Consider the following 23,325-nt stretch of genomic DNA (forward strand, 5'->3'; position numbering starts at 1 on the left):
CATCGCCAAAGCCTTTAGGGAAACAGCTACTTCTTTTTAGTTTCTAAATGCAAGGGTTTCCATAGCAACTTTGTGTTAAACATCACAGTCTTCTATGCTGTGGGTAATTCCCTTGTGCAAAGTCTATATAAATGCAGACTTTTGGAAGGAGTGTATAAAAAGCACTTAATATCTGGGAAAATGTCCCCATGCTCTTGGACATTTTGACAGCAGGACAGCCCTGAGGTCTAAGGGTCTTGTGAGCTTAAAGCTTAGTTGATGGAATAAGCTCAAAATCTTTAAGTTTGTGAGTGCTAAGGTTGTGATTGAGTCATAGACCTTGTTTTTACCTCAGAAAGTATGAGCCACGTTGCACCATGTGCCAGCTCTGTAAAGCTGTTACAGATATCTGAATGTAGTGAAGTAGATTCTGGGGTTGGATTTTACATGATGTCCTAACCTAAGTCACACTTCATCGTGTTGACACAAAAGCCCGGGCGGTGTAATAATCTTGGTCTTGCATTAGTTGCAATCAAATGTCCAGTTAGTGGACTTGTGGCTATGTAAACTTTTACCTTTGCCTTTACCTTTGAGACAGACAGGGTTTCCTTTCCTCCAAAAACACCCAAGGTTGGGAAGATGGTATGAGCGATGTACCAGATTTCATGATGTCATCAGAGATCCCCAGTTATCGTTAGTCGTGGCAGGTGGCTGCCCCTCCCAGATCCTGGTTCTATGGGAGGTTTCTTCCTGTTAAAGGGGAGATTTTCTTCCCACTGTCACAGAGTGTTGCTTATAGGGGTTTTTTAATTGTTGGGTTTTTTCTCTCTATTATTGTGAGGTCTTAACCTTACAACATAAAGTGTCTTGAGGAAACTGTTGTGATTTGCTGAATGTGAAAAACATGCTGAAAATGTAGGCCAGCTTGTCATTTTCAGCTGCCCGGACACAGTGATGAATTGGGTCTGTAATCATCTCTCCATGCATTCCTTTTGAAAAACTCTTAAAACACATACTGAACATATTGAACTCTCTTTATTCAGCATTTATGGCAGTCCTGTTGTTATACAAATAGTTTACAGTAAAAGACTAGCCATTTAAAAAAGGGTTAAAGTGCAGATTTATTAGTGTTCTATTAAAAATAAAAGTAAATGGGCCTTGCACAGTTTATGATTTAAATGCATCTAAACAGTTCAAAGGAACAATAAAGGTTTAGCATCTCCACCCACTGCAGACTCAGTGTGCCTGACTTCCTCATGTTTCACTAACATTGCACAAAAGATCTTCATAAAATTAAATATGTTGTCATAGAATTAATTATAACGTGATGATTTTTTTTTTTAATTATAACCCACAAGCGTCCCCAGAATAACCACGCTGGAATGTTTCACCAGCCACAGTGCTGATCACTAAAGCTTTTCTTATTAATTTTCTTATTGTACTACACAAATAGCTGCAAGAAGGAAACATAAACAGACACAGACAGAAGAAAAAGTTAAAAGTAGTTAACAGTGTTGAAAGAAAGAATATGTGAATTAACAATAGCCAGTGTGCTGTTAAATCCACACAAGCTGGCTTTGCTCAGTGGTTGCTACAACGGCGCTTGCTGCCAATAAAAGCCCTCATTACTGTGTTTTACCCATTCATTGTGGGAAAATACCTCAGTGTATTAACAAGAGCTGCTTTCATTACATCACACATGGCTCTGGTAAAAAGATGGGTATGATTCCAAGAAGATATGTCAAAAAATATATATTTGTCAATTTATTTAGCTCAAGAGAATAATATGTGCGATGATGGCTGATTATTTCTAAACAGTTAGCTATTAAAATGTACATTTCTGAGAGCTGCCTAAACAAAGTCTTCCTTCAATGAACAAAATTAGTGGAATCTAAATAACAACTCTTTGTGTCCCTTTGTTGCTAGGCTACATCGGGTTTCAGTAATGACGATCTGGTGGTTGTTAAACAAAAGCAGGGTTTTCTCCACCAGTCTCCCCCTGCTGGTAACATAGCTTCATCTGAGTGAGAATCAAGGGGAAAAAAGTTGTTAGGTTCCCGCTCAGTCCAAACTGAGAAGTCCATCAAGCATGCACAACAAAGGGGAGCTTCTACGCTGGCTGCATGTGCATTTCTACATGTCTGCTTTAGATTATTGGCACTGGCAGACCTCTGTGGGAGAAAACTGGGATAAGAAAGAGTAAAAAGACTTCATGTGTCTCTGAACATGCCCGTTCTTCAGTAGGAGCACCACAGCGCCCAGAAAAAATGGAAGCGGAAGTACGTAGCTTACTGCCATGGCCTCTGTGGTGTTGGATTGGGGTTGGGATAGATGGGCGCCGGTGTTGGGTGGTGGTAGTTTGGCACTACATTGGGTTTTGGAGGATATGTTGGAGTGGGGTACTGTGGCATGCCGTGTGGCTGGCTGTGGGGGATGGTGTGGGCGGGAGAGGAAGCGGCAGAAGAGGAGTCAGGGAGGTGAAGGTAGAGAGGAGCCGAGGGAGCAGTCGGAGCGGACGGTGCAGTCGGCGTTGGGACCCTCTGCAGGACAACATGTGGGTAAAGCTGAGACTCGGAGCGGTAGAGCCCGGGCATGGAGGCCTTCAGCAGACTCTCCTGACTCCTGAAAGACAGAAGCACAATAAGCCATCTGTTATTACAAACAAGAGAACTCATATGAAATGTATCCACGTTAGGCTAAGGCTTCACTTCAAGATTAGATTAAAGTACAGATCGAAACAAACAACTGGTTTATTGAAACATGTCAGGAATTATAGAAATGCTACAACTATAAAATTACCCAAGTTTAACTTGACTCAGCAGATGGTTGTTACACAGAACCGTTAGTGAGTGTTTTCACACCGTAATTGCTCTCAAGTGCAGATCAAAACAACCCCACCAGGACCCTCAAGAGGAAGTGGTCTTGGTCTGGTTCCAAATGATCATGATTCATTTCCCTTTTTTTTTTTTTGTTACATGTATAACACAATACAGGCATGTTCAATTTACTTGTATCAGTCGCATGTATCCAAAATAAAGGTCTAAGGTGTAAACCTTCTTACTTACTATATTTGTCTCGGCACAATTTGGGAGAAATGTTGAGTTTATTTTGTTTTTAGTGACTTTTAAAAAAGATTTTCTGTGTGTTTGGTTCCTGTGAATGTTGCCAGGTTACCTTTGGTATCCTCTGTTCTCGTATCCACTGAGGCCTCCCGTCAGGTAGAGCGGGCTGTCTGGAGCAAGACGGGGGTTCATCCTCTGGGACAGGTGGAAGATCTTAGGTGGAGGGAAGGCTTCCCATTCGCCCTCCTCTCTCTCCAGCCAGCACTCGCTGCGACGGGCGGAGCGCTTGTCTCTGCGTCTGACGAGGTCACAGGAGAGATTTATCAGTTTTTGAGAGTTTGATACCAACATAACTCCGCACCGCCATCCCCATTCCTACCTGATCCGTCCATCTTTCTTGGAACGGTCCCGGCTGGATCGCTCCTGCAGACAGCAGATGAGAAAGGACAGGGACATGGCGAGGATGACAATGCCACTAACAACTGAGGCCAGCACAGCCACTCTCAGTCCACGGTCCTCCGGCCTGGGGATAGCTGTTGGGAGAGCAGAAATGACTCTTCAGGTTCTCTCTTCTTTCCTCTTTGCTTTGATTGCTTGCATGTTGAGAGGAACAGTTAGACTTGTTCCCTGAGCACACAAAAGAACTGTGTACTGTCAATGAGTCTTTTTTTTTCTTTCTTTTATAAAAGTAGAAGTTTGAATGGTGAAAACTAAAAAAAAGTAAATGCAGGAGAGAAATCTTTGGGCTAATGTATTTAAGTTTTAGGTTTTCCATACTTAAATCTACACACCTTCACAGACAGGCAGGTAGTTGCTCCACTGCGCTTTACCATTCCTGACATGGCAGTAGATTTTGTCGCTGCCAACCAGCTGGTATCCATCTCTGCACCAAAAGGCCAAAGCACTCCCGATCGACACACCTGTTCCACCTTCCACATAGAAGGAACCCCGACGTGGTGGCAGGACAGGCATACAGGACAGACCTGATGGGATGTGGGACAAAAGTGCTTAGATCAACCAAACACATGGTCATTGTGCTAAAGAAAAAGGGGATTAAGTTAGACAGGGCGCCCTCCAAAAGTCCTCAAGGGGGCACTGAGGTTTAGTGAGTTGAGGAAGGTACACCTTCCTTTAAGCCTTCTTTATTCTGATTGAAAGCCCCTCGCAAACAAAAGGCTGGATGAGTAGGGCTGCTGCACTCACAGCCAGAGGTGTGCCAGAGATAACTATGTTAGGGATATCTACTCTCAGGGACACCGCAGAGCAGGCATCAAGACACCAAGAGCCTAGAATAGAAAAATTATGCTTAGAGCTCATTACAAAGACCTCATTTTAACCTTTATCCATGTGGAATATCAACTTTAGGTTCTATAACAGTATATGTATGCGACCGAGCAAGGAAAAGTATAGTAGAGCCCTCTAAAGGTTTTTTCACTGAGGTCATGAGTTAGTGTGTGTGAGCCAACATTATGCCTTTTCATGGATTAGTGCCATTTGATTTCTGTGGAGTTAATGTCTTTTCCAATAGCTGGACCATCTTTAGCAGAGTTAATGTCCCCCCCCCTCTTTTCCCGCTTCTTTATCCATGTTCGTTTCAGGCATAACCACAGCTTGCTCCCAAGTTTCTGCAATCTGTGGTGGGGCATTTAGATTACCATTTTCACTAGCAGAGAGCGATAGATGGAGAAAAGCAGAGGCATGCAGCACTATTTTTATCTTCCTCATGCTACAATACACAAATACCTCTGAGAGGTCTTGTGATACAGCAGCTATTGTTAGCTTGTGCTGTGGGGATTTTTGAAGCTCTCAGAAAATCTCATGTAAACATACAGCATCACTGATTGCACAAAATGTGCCACATTTTTATACTGCAGCTTACAGAAAAGCAATGCAAGCATTTTTTTGTTTGTTTTTTGCATCGCTGCAAAGAATGATAGAAAAAAATGAACATATGATGCAACACTCCCATTTAGCCAGCTCAGACTTAGTTTTATTTATTTTATGTTTAATTATACACACTCTATTGAGCCTGCACTTTATGATTGCATTTATTTATCTATTTATCTACTTTTATATATATATATATATATATATATATATATATATATATATATATATATATATATATATATATATATATATATATATATATATATATATATATATATAAAAACACCCAGCACGCCCCTGCGGGCGGTTTATCCTTCAAGCTCGGATCCTCTACCAGAGGCCTGGGAGCTTGAGGGTCCTGCGCAGTATCTTAGCTGTTCCCAGGACTGCGCTCTTCTGGACAGAGATCTCCGATGTTGTTCCTGGGATCTGCTGGAGCCACTCGCCTATCTTGGGAGTCACCGCACCTAGTGCTCCGATTACCACGGGGACCACCGTTACCTTCACCCTCCACATCCTCTCGAGCTCTTCTCTGAGCCCTTGGTATTTCTCCAGCTTCTCGTGTTCCTTCTTCCTGATATTGCTGTCATTCGGAACCGCTACATCGATCACTACAGCCGTCTTCTTCTGTTTGTCTACCACCACTATGTCCGGTTGGTTAGCCACCACCATTTTGTCCGTCTGTATCTGGAAGTCCCACAGGATCTTAGCTCTATATATATATATATATATATATATATATATATATATATATATATATATATATATATATATATATATATATATATATATATATATATATATATATATATATTTTTTTTTTTTTTACGGATTTGACTTATTACGATGACTAAGCTGACCACTTATTTTAAATCTTAGACCTTTTTGTTTGTTTGTTTGTTTGTTTGTTTGTTTGTTTGTTTGTTTGTTTGTGCAGGGGTGTGGGTCCACTTTGTATTCCAGGGTTTTTTTATTCGTATTATTAGCTTGGATCTCTCTCTCTCTCTCTTTATTTATTTATTTTTTTTACATCTACTGGCACTGTTGTAATTATGATGTGGGAATGTATGTCTCATATTGTTTTACGTTCTTCAAAAAGAAAACAGCATACTGTGCAATTTGTCTTTTGTAAAATTGATGCATAAAATTCAACAAAAATATCTGGGGGGAAAAATGAACATGCGATAGGGGCTGACAGGGTTGTGCATACAGTCGATAGTAGTGACGATTCAGCAGTCACCAGGTGTAAATTGAACTGCAGAAATTCTGGGTTTTAACATTTTTTTGCCAGAATGTTGCATTTGAGTTATATCTGCAGAGTTTTATACTAATAATGGCGGATATCCAGCAGAATGTACAGAAATATGTTTTGACCTCATCATGGAATTGGAAAGCTGCATTATCACTTGAATCATTAACTGAAGAAAACTTTCACAAAGGAAACAAGACACTTGTCACCAATCGGTTTATTGTGTTGGCTGGTCACTAGACAATATTCCAGGCTCTGGTAACCCTCTAATGGATTAATTATCCTGTCATATAATACTTTAGCTAACTACACTAATCAACTAGTTGCTTCAGTTGCCCACGTAGACGCTGAACTTGGTCCACCCATTTTGCGTCACCAGTGTTTATAGCACCCATCGTTACCTGAAGTCTCAGAGTATTGTTGACTTTTAATGTGGTCCAGATTAACTTGGAAATTGGAATTTTTGAGTCCCAGTTGGGATTTTCAACTGGAAAATCATCAGATTCAGCCCAATTTAATCTGTTGGGCATTTTGTTTGGACTTCAGACAACAATTCTGATTGCTTCACTGCCAGACAATGTAAAATTTTAATATGAACTTTTAATCTATACTGCCACTGCTATTTGAGATTTGCTAAAAAAAACAACCCACGCAAAGCACTGACCAGGATCCACCCATGAAGATGCTGCAGCGGTGGCAAATAAGCATCGTGCTGTATCGATAGTGATGCATGAATGTGTTGACCTTTCTAAAATACAAAACAAATCCTGTTTTCTGACTTTACTATTGGAACGCACTAACGCAGTTACTAGGGTTTCTATAGTGTCTAGTAGCTAAATGCTATGCTAGCAATCAAATTTTTGCTGCACTTTTTTTTTTTGGCCCAATAATTATAATATAATTATTTTATAATTATATTATTTCATGCCTATGGAAAAATGTAAAAATATGTAATTTCCTTTGGTAAAATTATCTTTAGTTTATTGTGATTTCATTTCGGTTTTGGAAAGTAGCCCTGGGTCATCCTTGAATATAGGCTAACTTTTTTCTCTTTCTCATCTACTTTTACGATACAGTGTAGGTTCACACTAGATGTGTGGTATGTATAGTGCCATCATGATCCTAATATTTCATGTTTTAAATATCAAATCGGTATATCACAACAGCCCAGAAAGGTTTGCTGAACACAGCAACTGGAAGCAGGTTAGAACATGAATTTCTTAGACTTGAACAGTTAATCTGCACGAGATTAAAGCTAAATGCTAAGTTGAAAGATGCTAATGGAGGATGACCAGGTTGATTCTTTGTGGGTTGGACACCTTTGTTCTATCTATAGTAATATTTTCTATTTTTAGTAAAAAAAATAATCATTTGTGCTTTAAAATGGATTAAAGAATTAAACACAGAAAGTGTTTGCTATTATGGTGTTTTAATGAGTAATGGCCAGAGGAGCGCGTGATACCGTGGAATGCTTTGCTGTGTCACTATTAGTGTAATCTTGTGTGTGTGTGTGTGTGTGTGTGTGTGTGTGTGTGTGTGTGTGTGTGTGTGTGTGTGTGTGTGCATGGGAGAGAGAGAGAGAGAGAGAGAGAGAGAGAGAGAGATATCATCCCTATGAACATACAAGCTGCTCTCTGCTGATTAGGAGCGACAGATGGGAGGATTTCTGCTGCGTTAGAGACAGTGAGGGAGAGGATCCCGTGATCCTATGCGAAGATGACAGCATCCTCTCCCTCACACACACACACACAGAGTTACACAGCACAGCATACACGAGACACGTGCGTGATTGCTACAGTACAGGGAAACAAGGACAAGCTGACTCTGTTCTTTTTTAAACGGGGGACTAAAAGCCTTTCTGTTTCCCTTAAGAGACCTTTTACTCATGCTTTGTGTTTGTATGTAGTATATATCTATCTGGCGACCATCATGTATTTTGTAGAGGGGGCTTTATAGTGTACTTAAAAAAAAACAAACGCTTGAATTTTTTAGGTCCTGATGTCTGTATTGGCAGAGCATGCACACACGGCACTAAGATAAAGAAATGACATTAAAGGACATCATCTGTTTAAATGATTCAAACAATCTGCTTTACAGTCATGAAATACAGCACACCTTTAACTTATAAAAGATGTTATGTTTAACCTTGTTCAAGAAAAGTTACACACTCAAGATGTCATCAGTGATGTGGATCAGACTCAAGTCAAATTTCTTTTATTTTCCAATACTTTGCTCTTTTCTTTTGCTCCTTTGCAACATTCAATATTCCTGCTGTGAAAATAAAAAGTAATTGCTCATTTGTGTTGTAGTGGGGCAAACCTCTCACAGAAAGAATATTAAAGAGATAAATTTGCATTTGAATGAAAGCTAAATGATCTTTAATTAAAACGAGGTGAATGCAATTATCATCAGAGATTCATCTGGTGAGTTTATCAGACATTATTACGGCACCAGGAGCTCTCAGTTTATGACCTATTAAAAGGCAGCGCACTAAACAACACATTGTTCACTGTCCTCATGGTCATATTGATTATCAACTGGTGGAGATTATCAACCATATGGATTTGCATTTAGCTGCTTTATTTACAGTAGGATTCTAAAGGAACTTGCAGATTTACAGAGAGCCAATGACTGGAGGTCAGTGTTTCCTGACCACAAACCACAGCATGCATTAACAGTGTACTATAACAAAACAATGTCACTATCGTTGCTCAGCAATGGACTCACTCTGTTTTAAATCAGCAGGCTATTACAGTATGGATGGATTTGTAGTACTCAGAGAGACAAGATCAATTTTAAATACTTTAATGACTAAAGCAACATTAGCATTCATTTTATTACATTTTTCAAAGGTAACTTTCTTGGTTGTCACTTACTCATAATTACAATTCCTGGCAAGTACCATCTAAACGGTTCACCCTGTTCAACAGCTAGCAGTTAACTTTGGCTATGTGTGATCTGCAGCTAGTGGACACTGGGCTTGAGCTACAGTGTGTTTACAATGAACAACAGGTTCTTGGTGTGATGACAATTGAGACACTGAGGTTTAATGCTAAAATGCTCAGTAAAGCTGAAAGGAACGGACAGGCAGGCTCACAGCCCCTCCTCTCACTAGCAGCTGAACACCTGAACAGTAGTTGTGGTTCACGACGCTAAAAAAGGAGGAACTTAAAGCTCCCATTTCAACAGCACTTAAATTTTAAAGAGTTATCACAAATGCTAAACTGGCTGGCACACATGTTAACCATAGCCATTTAACTATTAGTAGTACCTGATAGCTGCATTAGCTATCTGTTAAGTTACAATTAAGGTAGTGAGTAGTGGCTAGCAGTCATCATTACCAGCCCTGTCCCAGTAGCAGCCCACTTTACCAACTCGATTTAAAAAATAAAAAATACAGCCAACATAAAGTACCTTAAACCTGCCGGAAAATGGCTCTTTGTTTTAACCTCTTTCTTGCTGTGCTTAGTCATTTTGGGTCATATTTTTCCCCGCTGTATTGAAAATTGTAATATTGTGACAAAACTAGTGTTCAACAATAAGAAATAAATAAACATAAAGTAATCCTATTCGCTCTCGAGGTTAAAACACTATACACGAAATAATGGTAAATGGCCTGGCCTGTGTTTATATAGGGCTTTACTAGTCCCTAAGGACCCCAAAGTGCTTTACACAACCAGTCATCCACCCACTGGTGATGGCAAGCTACGTTGTAGCCACAGCCACCCTGGGGCGCACTGACAGAGGAGAGGCTGCTCGCCCAAGGACACAACGGCCGAGACTGTCCATGCCGCGGCTCGAACCGGCAACCTTCCGATTACAAGGCGAACTCCCAACTCTTGAGCCACGATTGCCCATCAGCCACGATCGCCCATAATGTTAATTGTGTATTGCTGGTGCAAAAATGGTCTCTTTATGTAATTCTGCAGCTCATGACCATAAAAGGGTGTGGCTATTTAAAAGTACTGTTGAATGTCAACTGTCGTTTTTATTTTATTTTAAGCCTGTTTTTCACCAGATATAATTAACCATTAGTTGGCCAGCCAATTATTCATCCAGTTTCAAAAAATCTAAGATTCCACCAGCCAAAAGCTTCAAAATCCAATGAGGTTTATCGTGGTGGCTTTATGTAGTCCTTTGACAAAGTCAGAGTCATCCCATTAACTGATATCCATTTATCAGCAGTGTTTAAAGTGAACTTACTAAGCAACACATTAGGAAACAGGGTGCACTATTTAAGACTCTGAGATGTCTTTTGAGATTCTTAGCTTCTTCCCTCTGGGTTTTTACTGTAGAAAAGGAACAATGAAGACAGTGTAGAGCAAACAAGCATAGTGTCCTCAGTGGTGCTCAGAAGCAATGAAAAGCAAAATTAATGCTGAAAAGATTGAATCTGTGTTGGCTGTGTTGGAGTGTACTTTTTTCTTTATCTGACTTTAACTGAAATGAATGCTCACAGGGGACGTGTGAGCGGGGGACTGACAGCAGCTTCCAAGCACAGACTTCGTTTGCTTCTGTGAGGTATGCTGGTGTTTAGGTATTGTGTGTTTTCCCCAGAGAGAAGACAGTATGAGCGCAGTGAGGGTATGTGTGTGTGTTAGCTCTGTGCTGTGTTTGCCCAGTCGATTTGTTTCAGACCCATTCAGAAAAAAAATATCAAAGAGTTTGGCTGCCAACAGGGTACTAATACAACTCTGCCCCCCACCCCTCCCCACTCCCCAAACCAGGCAACCCCACACTGTCCAACCAAACATCCACTGGGTTGTATTCTTCTTTATCACCTCCCTCACTCGTCTCTGTCATGGAAGCACTCGGAATAGTTTGTGATTAAATAAAGATTAGGTTCTCCACATTAAAGATTCAAACACATTCACACGCAGAGGGAACACATCCAATACACACTATCTGTACCCACAGCATGCACAAATGAAAATGCAGTGAATAAAAAATGCATGCGTGTTTTTATTAACAGCAGGTTTATAGAGCCCTTTACCCATTTTATTTCAATTTCAGCTACTTATAGAAACTCAAATTTATAATCTTACCTAAAAAAGGCAATTGTAATACTTGTCTTATGTATAAAAAAACAAGCATTTCACAGAGTTGGGGGATAGTTCAGGAAAAACATGGCTAGTGTCCACAAAACCTATCCTTGGATACACAATGCTTCCAAATAAACTTCATTTGAGTCACGCAGATGCTAAAACTCTGAACTGATATTAATGAGAGATGGGGTATCTGGCTGACTTGCTGCATCTTGTTTGTCCTCAAGTTCCTATCTTCTTGAGCACTTCTTTTTTTGCTCCATTTGCTCCAGCTGCTCTCTTACATGGTCTGAGCTCAAACAAACATCGTGCTTCCCTGTCCTATCCATCAGTGGATCTATTTCTGTGGCACCTCGCTGATGCGCTGCATCACAGCTGATTACCTAATGCCCGCAGCTCTCTCTGCTTGTGCAGCGTATGCTCCTGTGCAAACCCTTAAAACCTCAGCTGTGAATTAGTGCATGTGTTTATGGCATATGTTTAATCCTTTTTCCTAACATGTGAAATGATCATCACATTTATGAGGGATTATCTCTTGGTTTATGTTTTCCTTTATTCATTGAGTGTGCAAAAACTACAGACGTTAGCCGAAAGCTGCCAGATTTGACCAAGGATAATTTTTCCAGGTAGAGATCTGACAGTAGGACTGAATTTTGAGCATCGATAGTGTCTTTTGAGTTTCTATTAGCCTTGGCGACAGCTCCATGAATTCAGTACATTCTGCACAAAATAAAAAGGGGAAAAAAGAAGAAAAAAAAGCACACATTTAAGCAAAAAGGCTTCATCAAATTTATATAACAGGACTATTCCCACTTTCTCCGCGTGCATGTTCCACCATAGTGCCTGTCACTTTGTTTCAAATGCAGAGAGTCAAGTAAAACTCATGCTTGCCTTTTAAAAATGTAGGAAATGGAAATACTGAGAGGATAAATTAGTATACTTATATCACAAAAGAAAATCAAAAATGACAGAGTGCAAGAGCAGTTGTTCCCCTTCTGCTTCACCCATCAAAGAAGAGAGAAGGCTCATTTCCAGCTCCAGCTTAGTGACTTTGTTGAGCTAGTTTTAAGCTGTGGGAAGGTAATAATGAAGTTGAGTCACTGCCAAACGCCATATTGGATTGACAGGCCGGGTACAGAGGCAAGTCTTTTTTGTCTGAAGCTCACCGAGCTGGACAGCTCTGGAGTGACGACAGTGTTTGTCATTGACAGAAATACCCCTGGATCTACGTGTGTGTGTTTATACATCATCGTGAGGACCAAAAGTAGGAGTGCTACTATACTTGTGGGGACCAACAGTCGCTTATGGGACAAAATGCCCATAGAACGAGTTTGAAGGCATTTTTCAGACTCAAATTTGGTTTTACTTTCAGGGTTACAATTACATTATGGTTAGGGTTAGACATTCATTTTTGATGGTTAGGGTTAGGGTAAGCATTGTGTCAGTTAGATGTCCTCACTAAGATATGAAAACAAGTGTGTGTGTCGTGGCTTGTACCATACTTGTCCCCAAATAAATTCCTGTCAGTCAAACTGCAGAAATCTAGAAACTGCCAACATTATCTTTGCCAAAACGCTCCTCTGTGTATCACCTTTCTTGAGTGTTTCTCGCTGAAGGGAAATTAGCGAACATTATGCGGTAACTGATACTAGAGGTTGGATTGGATGGGCAGCGCTGTTGCCCCACAGCACGTCCATTTATGGCCCATTTTGTGTGGAGCTTGCATGTTATTCCTGTGCCTGTGTGAGTTCCACTCAAAAACATGAGATTAGTGATTCTAGACTAACCACAGATGGGCTAGCTAAAGGTAGATAAACTGAGTAAAGTGTATTCAATTAAATGGCGTATGGAAAAAATGTGCTTTGAGTGGTTAGTAAGACTAAAAACATGCAACAGTATTATACATAAGGGAAGAAGATTAAAATGGTGTGCTAATGGGAGAAACGTATGTTATTTTTAGCTGGTGGAGAAAATTTTTTTATATACAAGTGGACAGAAGTAACTCATGTTAAAATACACTGGACTCTATCTGCTACCAATGAATGCATCTTTATCCGCGTGTGTCAGCGTGTCAGTAACAGGATTTCTTGCATTAGATGTAACCTGGAATAGGCAAAGGTAATAGGCTCTGCCAAGAAGGTAATCAGATTAAAAGCATTAAAACATTTTACGTTTACGTTTTTGGCTGACCTTTTTATTTAAAGCAACTCAGAGTGAATAAAAGCAGCTTACAAGCAACACTTAAGTAGACAATGTGTCTAAAATTGAACTTTATTGTTCTTATTCGCAAAGTTGATTCGCTTTAGAGTATTTAACTTGATTGACTTCATTAAAAACACACTAAAAATATTATCTATCTATCTATCTATCTATCTATCTATCTATCTATCTATCTATCTATCTATCTATCTATCTATCTATCTATCTATCTATATATATATAGATATATAATATAGATATAGATATAGATATATATATATAGATACATACATATGTTGTCTCATTCAGTCAAACAATTGTAGATTTTTTTAATAAAGATTTTTTGGACAGAAATGTCTTTAGAGGGAAAATAAGCAATATCCCAGACAGTCTAAAAAGGATTCGCTGTCAATTTTGGCTTGTTTAGATTAAATAGCCCAAAGGTCTGCCAAGTAACAGATATAGGCCTAATTTAGGGATTAACATTAACTCTTACACTCTGTCGCGGTTAATAGGTTGTGTTATCATGTTAACTTTGAGGCTTACAGCTTTTCTAAAGCTGAAATAACTGCTGCTTATCAGGAGTCTGCCAGTTCCTCCGCAGGAAGTCGATCTGGACATCAACATGCACTGCTGCAGCTTCTCACTCCATCTCCAGCTCAGTCTGCTATTGACCACATATTTAAAGCTATATAAACCTGAGAAAAGTCGTACAAAACAAAGTATTTCTACCAATGATTTCTTTTTATGCTGATATCTAAGTGTGCAGTGTTCAGTTCGTTTCAAGTTCCTACTTTCCAAAATTTCCAACCCTAAGACAACTGGTTTCTAACTTTATTCAGGTCTATTGTTTCTATCTGTATGCTAATCTGAAGGGGTGTAGAGCTGCCAATGTCAGTCTACTGGTCAGTTTAACATTTAGGCTTCAAATCCTCATACAATATTTGATGAATCTTATTCCCCTAAAAATTTGTCTTAATCCTTTTTTGATTGTTTTTTTTTTTTACCTTCAGCATCAGCAAGGAAACCACATATTGCATGTTTTAGCTTCATAATTTGCACCTTCCTGGTCGCTTCATGAATCCTAATATTTTAATCATTCATTCAGTTCCAGGATGAATCTTGTGTAGTTTATGACTAAATGTCTCCTTTCATGCAAGGAACATTATGTACAATGTAAGTTCTGTGTGAAAGATACTGCATGGAACGTTTTGGATGGTAGGTGAAATGAAGGCTGTGAATCATAATGATCTGATTTTGATTCTGATCTGATTCGATCTGAGATAAAAATCCATCGATAATTTAATAGTATGAGTAAAAACTAATAAACGTGCATTATTTGAAACATTTCACAAGAAGAGAGGAAAAAGAAGAGAAATGTAAACATAGTCAGATGTAAAAGAAGAATCACTTGAGGATAACGTGATCAATATAGATCAATTTACTTCCAGGCAGTGGTAAGGATTCCTGGATGAGCTGGATAATGAATCGCAGCTTCTATCGATTCAGTCTGAAATCTCTGTTTTACCCGACACTCCAAGGATCTTTGAACTAAACTTTAAGACACCTGCTTCGCCAGCCTCATCGATATTAACACTGTGAATTCTGCTAACAGGACATCTCAGTTGTGTTTTCAGACACTAAATCTTGTCTTTAATAGCTATAAATAAATAAAAGAATTGACCTTGCTTATAATAGATGCAGATTTTTTAAAGCATATTATTACAGTACAGTGAACTGATGTGGTTTGATCTTTGGGACATCCTGCTGGAAGCAGCCATAAGAAGATGGGTACACTGTGGTCATTAGAGGATGGACACCCAGTGTGGTCTTCTGCTGCTGCTGCTAATCTGCTTCAGTTTTGATAGGTTATGCATTCAGAGATGCTCTTGGTTGTTATGAGGGATTTTCACCCAGAGAACTGCCTGCTTACTGGAAAATGTTTTCAACCGTTGTCTGTAAACCCTAGAGGTGGTTGTATGTCAGCAGTTTCTCGAATATTCACACCGTCTGGCTCCAGCAATCACCAATTCAAAGTCACTTAAATCACCTTCTTCTCCATTCTGATACTCAGTTTGAAATTCAGCATGATTACTTGAACATGTCTACATGCTTAAAGGCAGTAAATAAATAAAAGAGTTCCTGACATGGCTGGTTAGTTTATAGTCATGTAGTGTTGAATGGTTAAAGCTGTTAGCTGATCGTAACAGCTCAAAAGTAATTGAAAAGTGGTGGAAACAGCTGTAAATAATGCATTAAAGGCTCAATGAAACTGCTCAAAGTGAATGTTAAACGGTCCAAACCAGTTTTTCCAACCGTTTGGAGCCACGGCACATATTTCACCTTAGAAAAATCACACAGCACACCACCAAACAGAAATGTCACAAAAACCATTTTCACCATTTCCCCCCACACACCAGGCGTAGGGGAATTGGCTTAGTTTGTCCCCAGTATACCTTTTTTGCGTTCTTCTGACCACTACTAATGCTAGGGCCTTCATTTGGGTCAGAATTTTCTCCAGGACCCAGGTCAGACTGACTACTTTTTCTTTTCAAATATTTATCTATTGCTAATACACGCTGCATCGGCTCACATCATGTGATTTGTTCTTCCTCTCCTTCTGTTTTACTGGCAGTCGGCAACCCATTTAATTAGGGCAGGTAGTTGTACTGCCCTTCAGTGGAAGAAAATGTTGTTCTGCCTGTTACGCTGATCGTTGGTTAGATAATCTTCCACAGCATACCTGATAATTTCTCATGGCACACCTATGTGCCGTGCCTCAGTGGTTGGGAAACACTTGCCTAAACAAGCTAAAAGCAATGGACAAATAGATCAGTTTACTGAAAAGTAAATTGAGTTAGCTAAATGTGTTACATTTAGTTAGCCAAATGTAATGTAAAAACTGCAGAATTAGGTTAGAGAAATAGATTTACAGATGGCTGAATTACTTGTTAAAAGCAATGAACAAATGGTTAGCTAAATATCAAGGACTAATGGGTGATATTAGCCGAATGGCCACGTGTGATAAGTTGCAGTAACAGCAGAGGGAGATATTTCATTTCAAGCCTACATGAAAAGAATTATGGGAAAGTGTTTAAACAGACTTTACATGTTAGCTGCCTAGCTGGAGTAGAAGGATGACTTTTTGGCTTTAAATAAATTTTCTCCCCCTACTGGTACTGGAACTTCTGCATGCTGTCTACCACGCTTTGGAGAGGAAATGGGTGACATCCACATGGTGAACCGACTATATGCTTTATCATGCTAGACATTTTTTTTTACTTTTTACTTTATTATTTGACTTTGTTCATTGCCTTTAATTTGGCTGCTGAATCAAAGTGCTCTGCATCTCCTATATTTAACTGAATTAATTTTTGTCACCTGACAGTGGCTTTATACTTACAAAGCCAAAACTAAAACACCTATAATGACTAAACATAAACACTGCATTGCTGCTGTAATCTGGTCCTAAAGTAAAAAATCAAACAGCTTTAAAGTGATGGGGGTAAGTAAACAGAATCTGGAGAGCAGCTTTTATCTCTTAAAGCTAGCTGATTAGGATTTGATTTTGTCATAAACATAGCTACCACTCACATGTTGCTTTTAGGAGAGTTAACATTAATCACACGTTTAGGATTTAAAATTTTTGGGCACTCTCTTGCATAAAACCTCTGGTCAAGTGAAAACCCTCCATGTGGTGCAGTGTGGCAGGCCAGCTGATTACCTGTATGTGTGTGTGTGTGTTATTAAAGCATGAAGTGCTTATTCCTGCTTGGTCAGACAGATTGCTGCAGTTGTGAAATGAGCAACTGTGTTGTTTATTCTCTAAACCTTTAAGAAGATTGCTGTCGTTTGGGCTGAGTGCGTCCATTTCTAGTGTGTGTGTGTGTGTGTGAGAGAGAGAGAGAAAGTGAATTATGTGTGTATTAGCCACGTGAGCTTTGCATTTTGTCATCTGCTGTAGGCTGTTTGTGTGTACACGTGAGGATATGGGCAGTGTGACTGAGAGGAGGGTGGGCGAGGACGTAAGAATAAATGGTGGAAAACCAAAAAGAGAGAGAGACAGTGGGAAAAAGTAAAAGAAAAAATACAAATGATAATAGAATAAAGAAGGGAAATGAGATGAGATGAAGAAAGAAACCAAGTGACAGAGGATAAAAAAAAGCAATTAACTGAGAAACAGAGGAGACAGGGATTGGTGAAACGGAGAGACTTATAGACAGAAAAGCAAAGAGGAATAGCCTAGATGGGCAGTGGGAGAGGAGGAAAAGATAAAGGCAGCTCATGCTCCAGTAGAGATGAAGTCATGCGAGTGGCGCTGCAGCTTTCTCTTCAGGCTGAGCTGCTCCAGCGTGGACATAATGAACTTTCTTTAACTGCATCACCTGCCGCCTCACACAGCACCCACTTACACTTCTGTACCGGGCCGCGAGAGTTGAGGCTCGGGTGTGTAATGTATGGTTTTCAGGGTTTTTAGCGTTATTTTGTTATCGTTTTTATCGTTTTTCCTGGGTCTTTTCACATGTGTTATGAATAAATCTTCTTTTTTTCGGTACCGGTACTAGTTTTATTTTGCTGTATTTATCCGCGACACCTTAAAGAAAATATTGTCGGGCATAAACCGGTCCGTGGCGCAAAAAAGGTTGGGGACCGCTGCCAAAGAGGCATCAGAGAGCCAGACATGGAAACCCTCAGTTTGTACTTAAACATGCTGCAAGTGTAGCTGTCTGCCAAATCATAATCCAACTACATCGTATATGAAATGTTGAAACTTGGTATTTTGTGTTTTTTTTTCTTTTATTTAAAATAATATTTTTGGAATACGTGCATACTATGGTTTGATATTATCTTGCTCAAATAGGCAAGCCTTTTCCTGAAAATGGATGGCAACATATTGTCTGCTACTCATTGATAGTGCCTTCGCAGATGTGTGTTGCTCATGCTCGGTGCACTATTAGACCTCACCTCCTTTTTACCACAGAAGCTGTGGCATCCATGAGTTCCAAGTAGAATCACAGGACATGAAACTTTTCCACTTATCTCATAAGACTGTAGTACTGTATATAAAGCTGACAGGAGACAGCAGCATTTATTTTTTGAATGGCTTTGTTTCCTCTTTGCATGACAGAGTTGTTGCTTACATTTACGGATTTGTGTTTACTGATAATATTAAAGTTGTTTCACACCAAACATTTCAGGGATCCCATGGAAGCTACCATTTTTTTTCTCTGTTTGCTTTCCACGTTGCTCATATGAGCTCTGCAGTGATGTAATCCAACAGCATCTCTTGCTGTAGCCTTTTATTTCCTTCTAATGCTGTTTGAGCTTGTTTGTTTTTTCTCTCTAAATTGCTCCATAGTGTGATGGATGCCTAACAAGTTGAAAAAAATGACTGTTATACATTTTTATATTTAGGTCTGCCAAGTCAAAATCACATTGTATTTCCTCTGTTACACATAGGTTTAATAAAGTCAGGTTTTTACTGCTGGTTCATTTTTCTGTCTTTTATTTGGTAAATGTGAGCGCTAACGTTAGAGCTGCCATTTACGTGGCTAACTGGATTGCATTTAAATGACTTATATATAAATTGTGTCACTCAAAACGCCTCGTGTTTTGGAAGCACCTACTAGACCCTAAAAACACAATAGTTTCAGCTTCCTGCACAAAACAAGAGGGTACTATCTGCTTATTGTATACCAGCTCATGCTAATAATCAAACTGAGCACACTGTTAGTTGCAGCAGGCCACAAAGTCCACCCCAAACAATCTGGGCAGATCTGCCAATCTTAATGTCAGCCCACAACTGCTAATGGCTCAGCTGGTACACTACCACGCATCCAATTAACAAATCTCATAGTGGCTGTGGTAATCCTCTGAGACTTAAGCCATCATAGCTGTTAACCCTAACCCGTTCTACGTTTTGGAGAAAGCAATAACAGACTTTCATTGAAAGAAACAGTAGTTTTTGATGTATGTGACAATGATTATTTTCTTAACTGGGGAGAACAACTTATCCTGATTGGTTACAGTTGTCACTGATGATAATTTAGACATGAGAGGTTTAGGCTGTTTTATCCTGCCAACATTTGCTGCAAATCTGCAAGCCGCATCTTTCACAGTTTATGTATTGTTTATCTGACTTATTGTCAGATTTCTTGTGACTGAAGCCTGCTCTGTTCTGTACGGGGGTCTTGCTCCTTTTACACGTGTGTCCTTGCATGTACTTGTGCTGCCAAATGTTCGCACGATTACAAAACTGCAAGCTTACTTAACTGCAAACAGAAGGATTTACTATAAATCAAAAGTAAAGGCAGGCCTTCATAAACAGTCCAAATGACTGAGAGGCACACTCATCCACTATAACAGCCAGAGTGATAACATGCCTGTTCTATTTTGTTTTGGTTTCTTTCTGTTTTTTTACATCTTTCTTGTGAGTGAACTGAAAGACAAAGTGGAAGCTTTCAGAGCGAGTAAGTTGCTTTTTTTCTATGGGTGCTCAAGCTGAAAATTTCAAACCAGCTTTAAGCAAAGGATAAAACACAAGTAAAGCACTGCATAAAACACAAGTCCACTGGACTTTTAGGTACTTTCAAAGACACTTTTGTAGATAAAATGCAGTGTTGCTTAAATAAAATGATCTTAGAGAATTTTTGTTGCTGTTGTTGTGGTTTTTGTGCTTAGGTTGAGTTCAGGTAAGGAACCAGATAAAACCATAGTGAGGTTGACTGGAGAGGAGGTAGATATGCAAAAATCTTTTTGTAGTGTTTTTGTAAATACCCCATTTACCTGGATTTTTATGCATACTGTGTTATGTTGTTATTGTGGTCCTTTTTTCACAGTTTTTGCAATTTTCCTGGATTATGTGTAAAGGGTTAGACTTTAAAAAAAGACTAAATTGACTTTTTAATACACTGTTTGTTGTTGCTGCTTGTCTTATTTGTATGAATGTTTTATTCAGTGTGGGATTTCAGTCTTTCCATAGATTCAGCTTTGGCACTCAGTCATCCTCCTCAAAATGTTTTGCTAATAAGCAAGAATGACCATTTGCCCCTCATGAACACTGAAATATTGAAGCAGTGAAAACAGTAAAAGTAAAAGTAAAAGTAAGGCATTAGACCAACCTGTATAATTGCTGGTGACACCCTGGGTCTGCATATCTGTCAGAGCCTCTGTCTGTGCTTCTGTCTGTGCCTCTGTTGGTGTCTGGGCTTCAGTCTGCAGGTCTGGCTGGAGTTGTATTGTTGTGCCGGTCAAGTCCTCTGGCAGCAACGTGGCAGCAGTGCTCCGCGAGTCCTCGGGGCTCAGTGTGGAGCCTCCAGCAGGGACCAGAGCACAGAGCAGGGGGCACAGCAGCATCAAGAGGTGGGTGCTGGCACTTTTACTGGTGGCTGCCACTTTTAGAGACATGGGTTCAGCTACTGAAGAAGAGCTATGAGAGAGGAAGAGAATTCAGAGCCTCATGGTAAGTCTCAAAACGTGGAGGAAAGATCCTGTAGAGGAAAGTTTTCTTCTTTCTTTCCTTTTTTCTCTGTCTTGCTTTCTTCAGTCTTCTCCTCTCCTCTCTTCTTTTCCTTACTCCCTTGGTGAAGAGAGGTAAACTCCCTCTGTGTGTCCTCTCATGATGCTGCTGCTCTGCATAGAGGCATGAGACAGAAGAAAGGATCGTGACAGCGTGTATATAAGTGTGTTCGTGTATGCATGTGTAGTAGATCCAGCTGTAATCTGCCTGCTCTCTGCTCACTTGCTGCTGTTTTCTCTCCAGCCTGCTCTTCGCCGTCTCTCGGCTTACTTGCTTGTGCTCTCACTCGGACTGCTGCTGCTCTCTCTCTCTCTCTCTCCCTGATCTCCAGCTGGGCTGACTGAGCTCTTGCATAACAGTAACTCACTCGCTGAGCCGTGCTGAGCTGTAACTCATGCAGCCTTAAGTCCTGATATTCCTGGTGGCTGCTCTTTCCCTCTCTGCCCCTCTCACCCTCTTGCAGGTTGCATGCATGGAGCATTGAATATTGGTGTTTACATTAAACGATTCAGACTGATGATTATTCGCTACTCGATGACAGCCAGCTAGGAGATTGCAAGCTGGAGATTAGACTACACCATGCTAAGAGAAGTTAAAGCTTCCAGAGCTTTTGGCAGAAAAAAAGAATGGAAAGCCTGGAACTTTTATCCCATACAGTATGTGGTTAGAAAGTCTGACTGCATAAAACACAAGGTCCTGCAACAAACTCAAACATATCGACTACATAGGCAGTGAAACACACCAAGTGGCACAGAGAACAAATACTTGATTTAGCTCATGGCCCAACATAGAATGGCTGACACCTCAGGTCAAGTCTACCAGTATCTCTGCACAGCAGGTGTTAGCAGACTACTTGACTGACTACGGGACAGATTTACCAACACGTTGCACCGATGGTGTTTGGTGTAAAAAAATACTGTGGGTATTTACAAAGAGAATGAAGTGACAGCACAAAACTGCAGGGAGGAGAATATTTAAATGAAGCCCGCAAAAAGATTTACTAATGTTTGCGACACGCAGTTTGCTGCTGATTGCACCAATCTTTACCACAGAAAAAAAGCAATTCTTATTTTTTGCACTTGATGTTGAAATGAACTGATTGCACCTGTGTTTGGAAAAGAGCACAACTTTTGTAAATCCCCTGTAAAACTAAGCAAACCTATAAGTACTATTTGGTGATTGTGCTAACACACTATTTTGCTGCAATTTTATGCAATTTCTTTGCTTGGTAAATCTGCCGCATTGGCAATTTTAAGTTTGGCCACCTTTTCTTCTTACCTTGTCCTTCAATAATATTAATCCTGGGTTCACTGGACCAACTGTTAGATTTATTAGTGCCTATAGAAACTGGGAGAAGGAAAAACTAGGGGTTATAGAACCACAAAGTCTGCTTAGGGAGGAGGTTGGGGTGGATGTACGGGCTGACAAAACATCTTAAACACAGGAGAACTGAGTTTGTTTTCTGTTTCAAATTTTCTCTTTGCACCTTGAATTTAATTTGAATTTCTTTTTTCCCCATTGTTGTGATTCTGTCACGACGTACGGGGTGGACTCACGCGCTGGACTCCGGGGATGATGCACACAAGGAAATTTATTGCAGAACAATGTCCAAAGAGAGTATATACACAGATATGAGGCAGTGCTATGTACAAAAGGTGAGGGGGGAGGGGGGCAGGGCTCCGGGGAAAATCCAGGGGAACACACTCGTCTCACTCCACACAATCCAGACACGAATCCACTCGCACACCCGGGGAACAGTCCAGGGAATCTGTACACAAAGAGACGCTTGTTAAATGCTGAACACATACACTGCATGGGAAAATACTTGCTGGGGCGCTCGACTTTCACTGACGCGATTCTCGCAACGATCCAGTGAAGAACAGCCATTGCTTCCCCTCTTAAATACCACACTGATAAGGCACAGGTGTTTCTTCCTCCGAGGCCGTGGGCCAAGGGCGTGAACCCATAATGAGTTCAGCCCTGGCGAGAAAGCGGAGAAGAGAGAGAGAGAGAGGACTAGAGAAAAAGAGGGGGAGACAGCTGATCAGCTGAACCCCCAGGCCGTGACAGTTTCTGACAGTTTCATCACCTTAAAACAGTTTTAAGAGACAGATGGTCAAATCAGAAGGTGAGATTAGCTATACGAAGATTTGAAGTGAGGTCCAGCTTTTTGTTCAGCAAAGGTCTCATAATGTCAATTCAGATTAAAGAGGGCTCCTGACAGGAAGGGGAGCTGCTATGGTTAGCTGGCTTATGCTGGAGAGACACACATGAATGTGTCAGCAAACCTACAGCAGAAAAGGGAGAGATGAGTAGATCTAAGAAAGCGACCGTGGCTCAGGGGGTTGGGAAGCGTATCTGTAACCGGAAGGTTGCCGGTTC

The 23,325-nt window shown here is 40.2% G+C and overlaps 1 protein-coding gene across 2 annotated transcripts in view; it reads right to left on the reverse strand.

The window, feature by feature from the left end:
• Positions 1 to 1,081: 1,081 nt before the first annotated feature.
• LOC308399476 (uncharacterized protein) overlaps positions 1,082 to 23,325 on the reverse strand; it is a 48,203-nt gene continuing 25,959 nt past the window's right edge. The window contains exons 2-6 of one of the 2 annotated variants that reach the window (XM_080886770.1): positions 20,546 to 21,056; positions 3,833 to 4,024; positions 3,421 to 3,574; positions 3,154 to 3,339; positions 1,082 to 2,601 (exon numbers count right to left, since the gene is read on the reverse strand). In XM_080886770.1, the coding sequence (XP_080742896.1) occupies positions 2,268 to 2,601; positions 3,154 to 3,339; positions 3,421 to 3,574; positions 3,833 to 4,024; positions 20,546 to 20,831 (1,152 nt within the window). In that variant the 5' untranslated portion in view covers positions 20,832 to 21,056 and the 3' untranslated portion in view covers positions 1,082 to 2,267. Of the gene's footprint in view, positions 2,602 to 3,153; positions 3,340 to 3,420; positions 3,575 to 3,832; positions 4,025 to 20,545; positions 21,377 to 23,325 lie in introns of those variants that run through there. The other variant, XM_080886769.1, reaches the window with a different exon arrangement.

Source organism: Rhamphochromis sp. 'chilingali', assembly GCF_963969265.1.
Source record: "Rhamphochromis sp. 'chilingali' genome assembly, chromosome: 7".
Taxonomy (NCBI): domain Eukaryota; kingdom Metazoa; phylum Chordata; class Actinopteri; order Cichliformes; family Cichlidae; genus Rhamphochromis; species Rhamphochromis sp. 'chilingali'.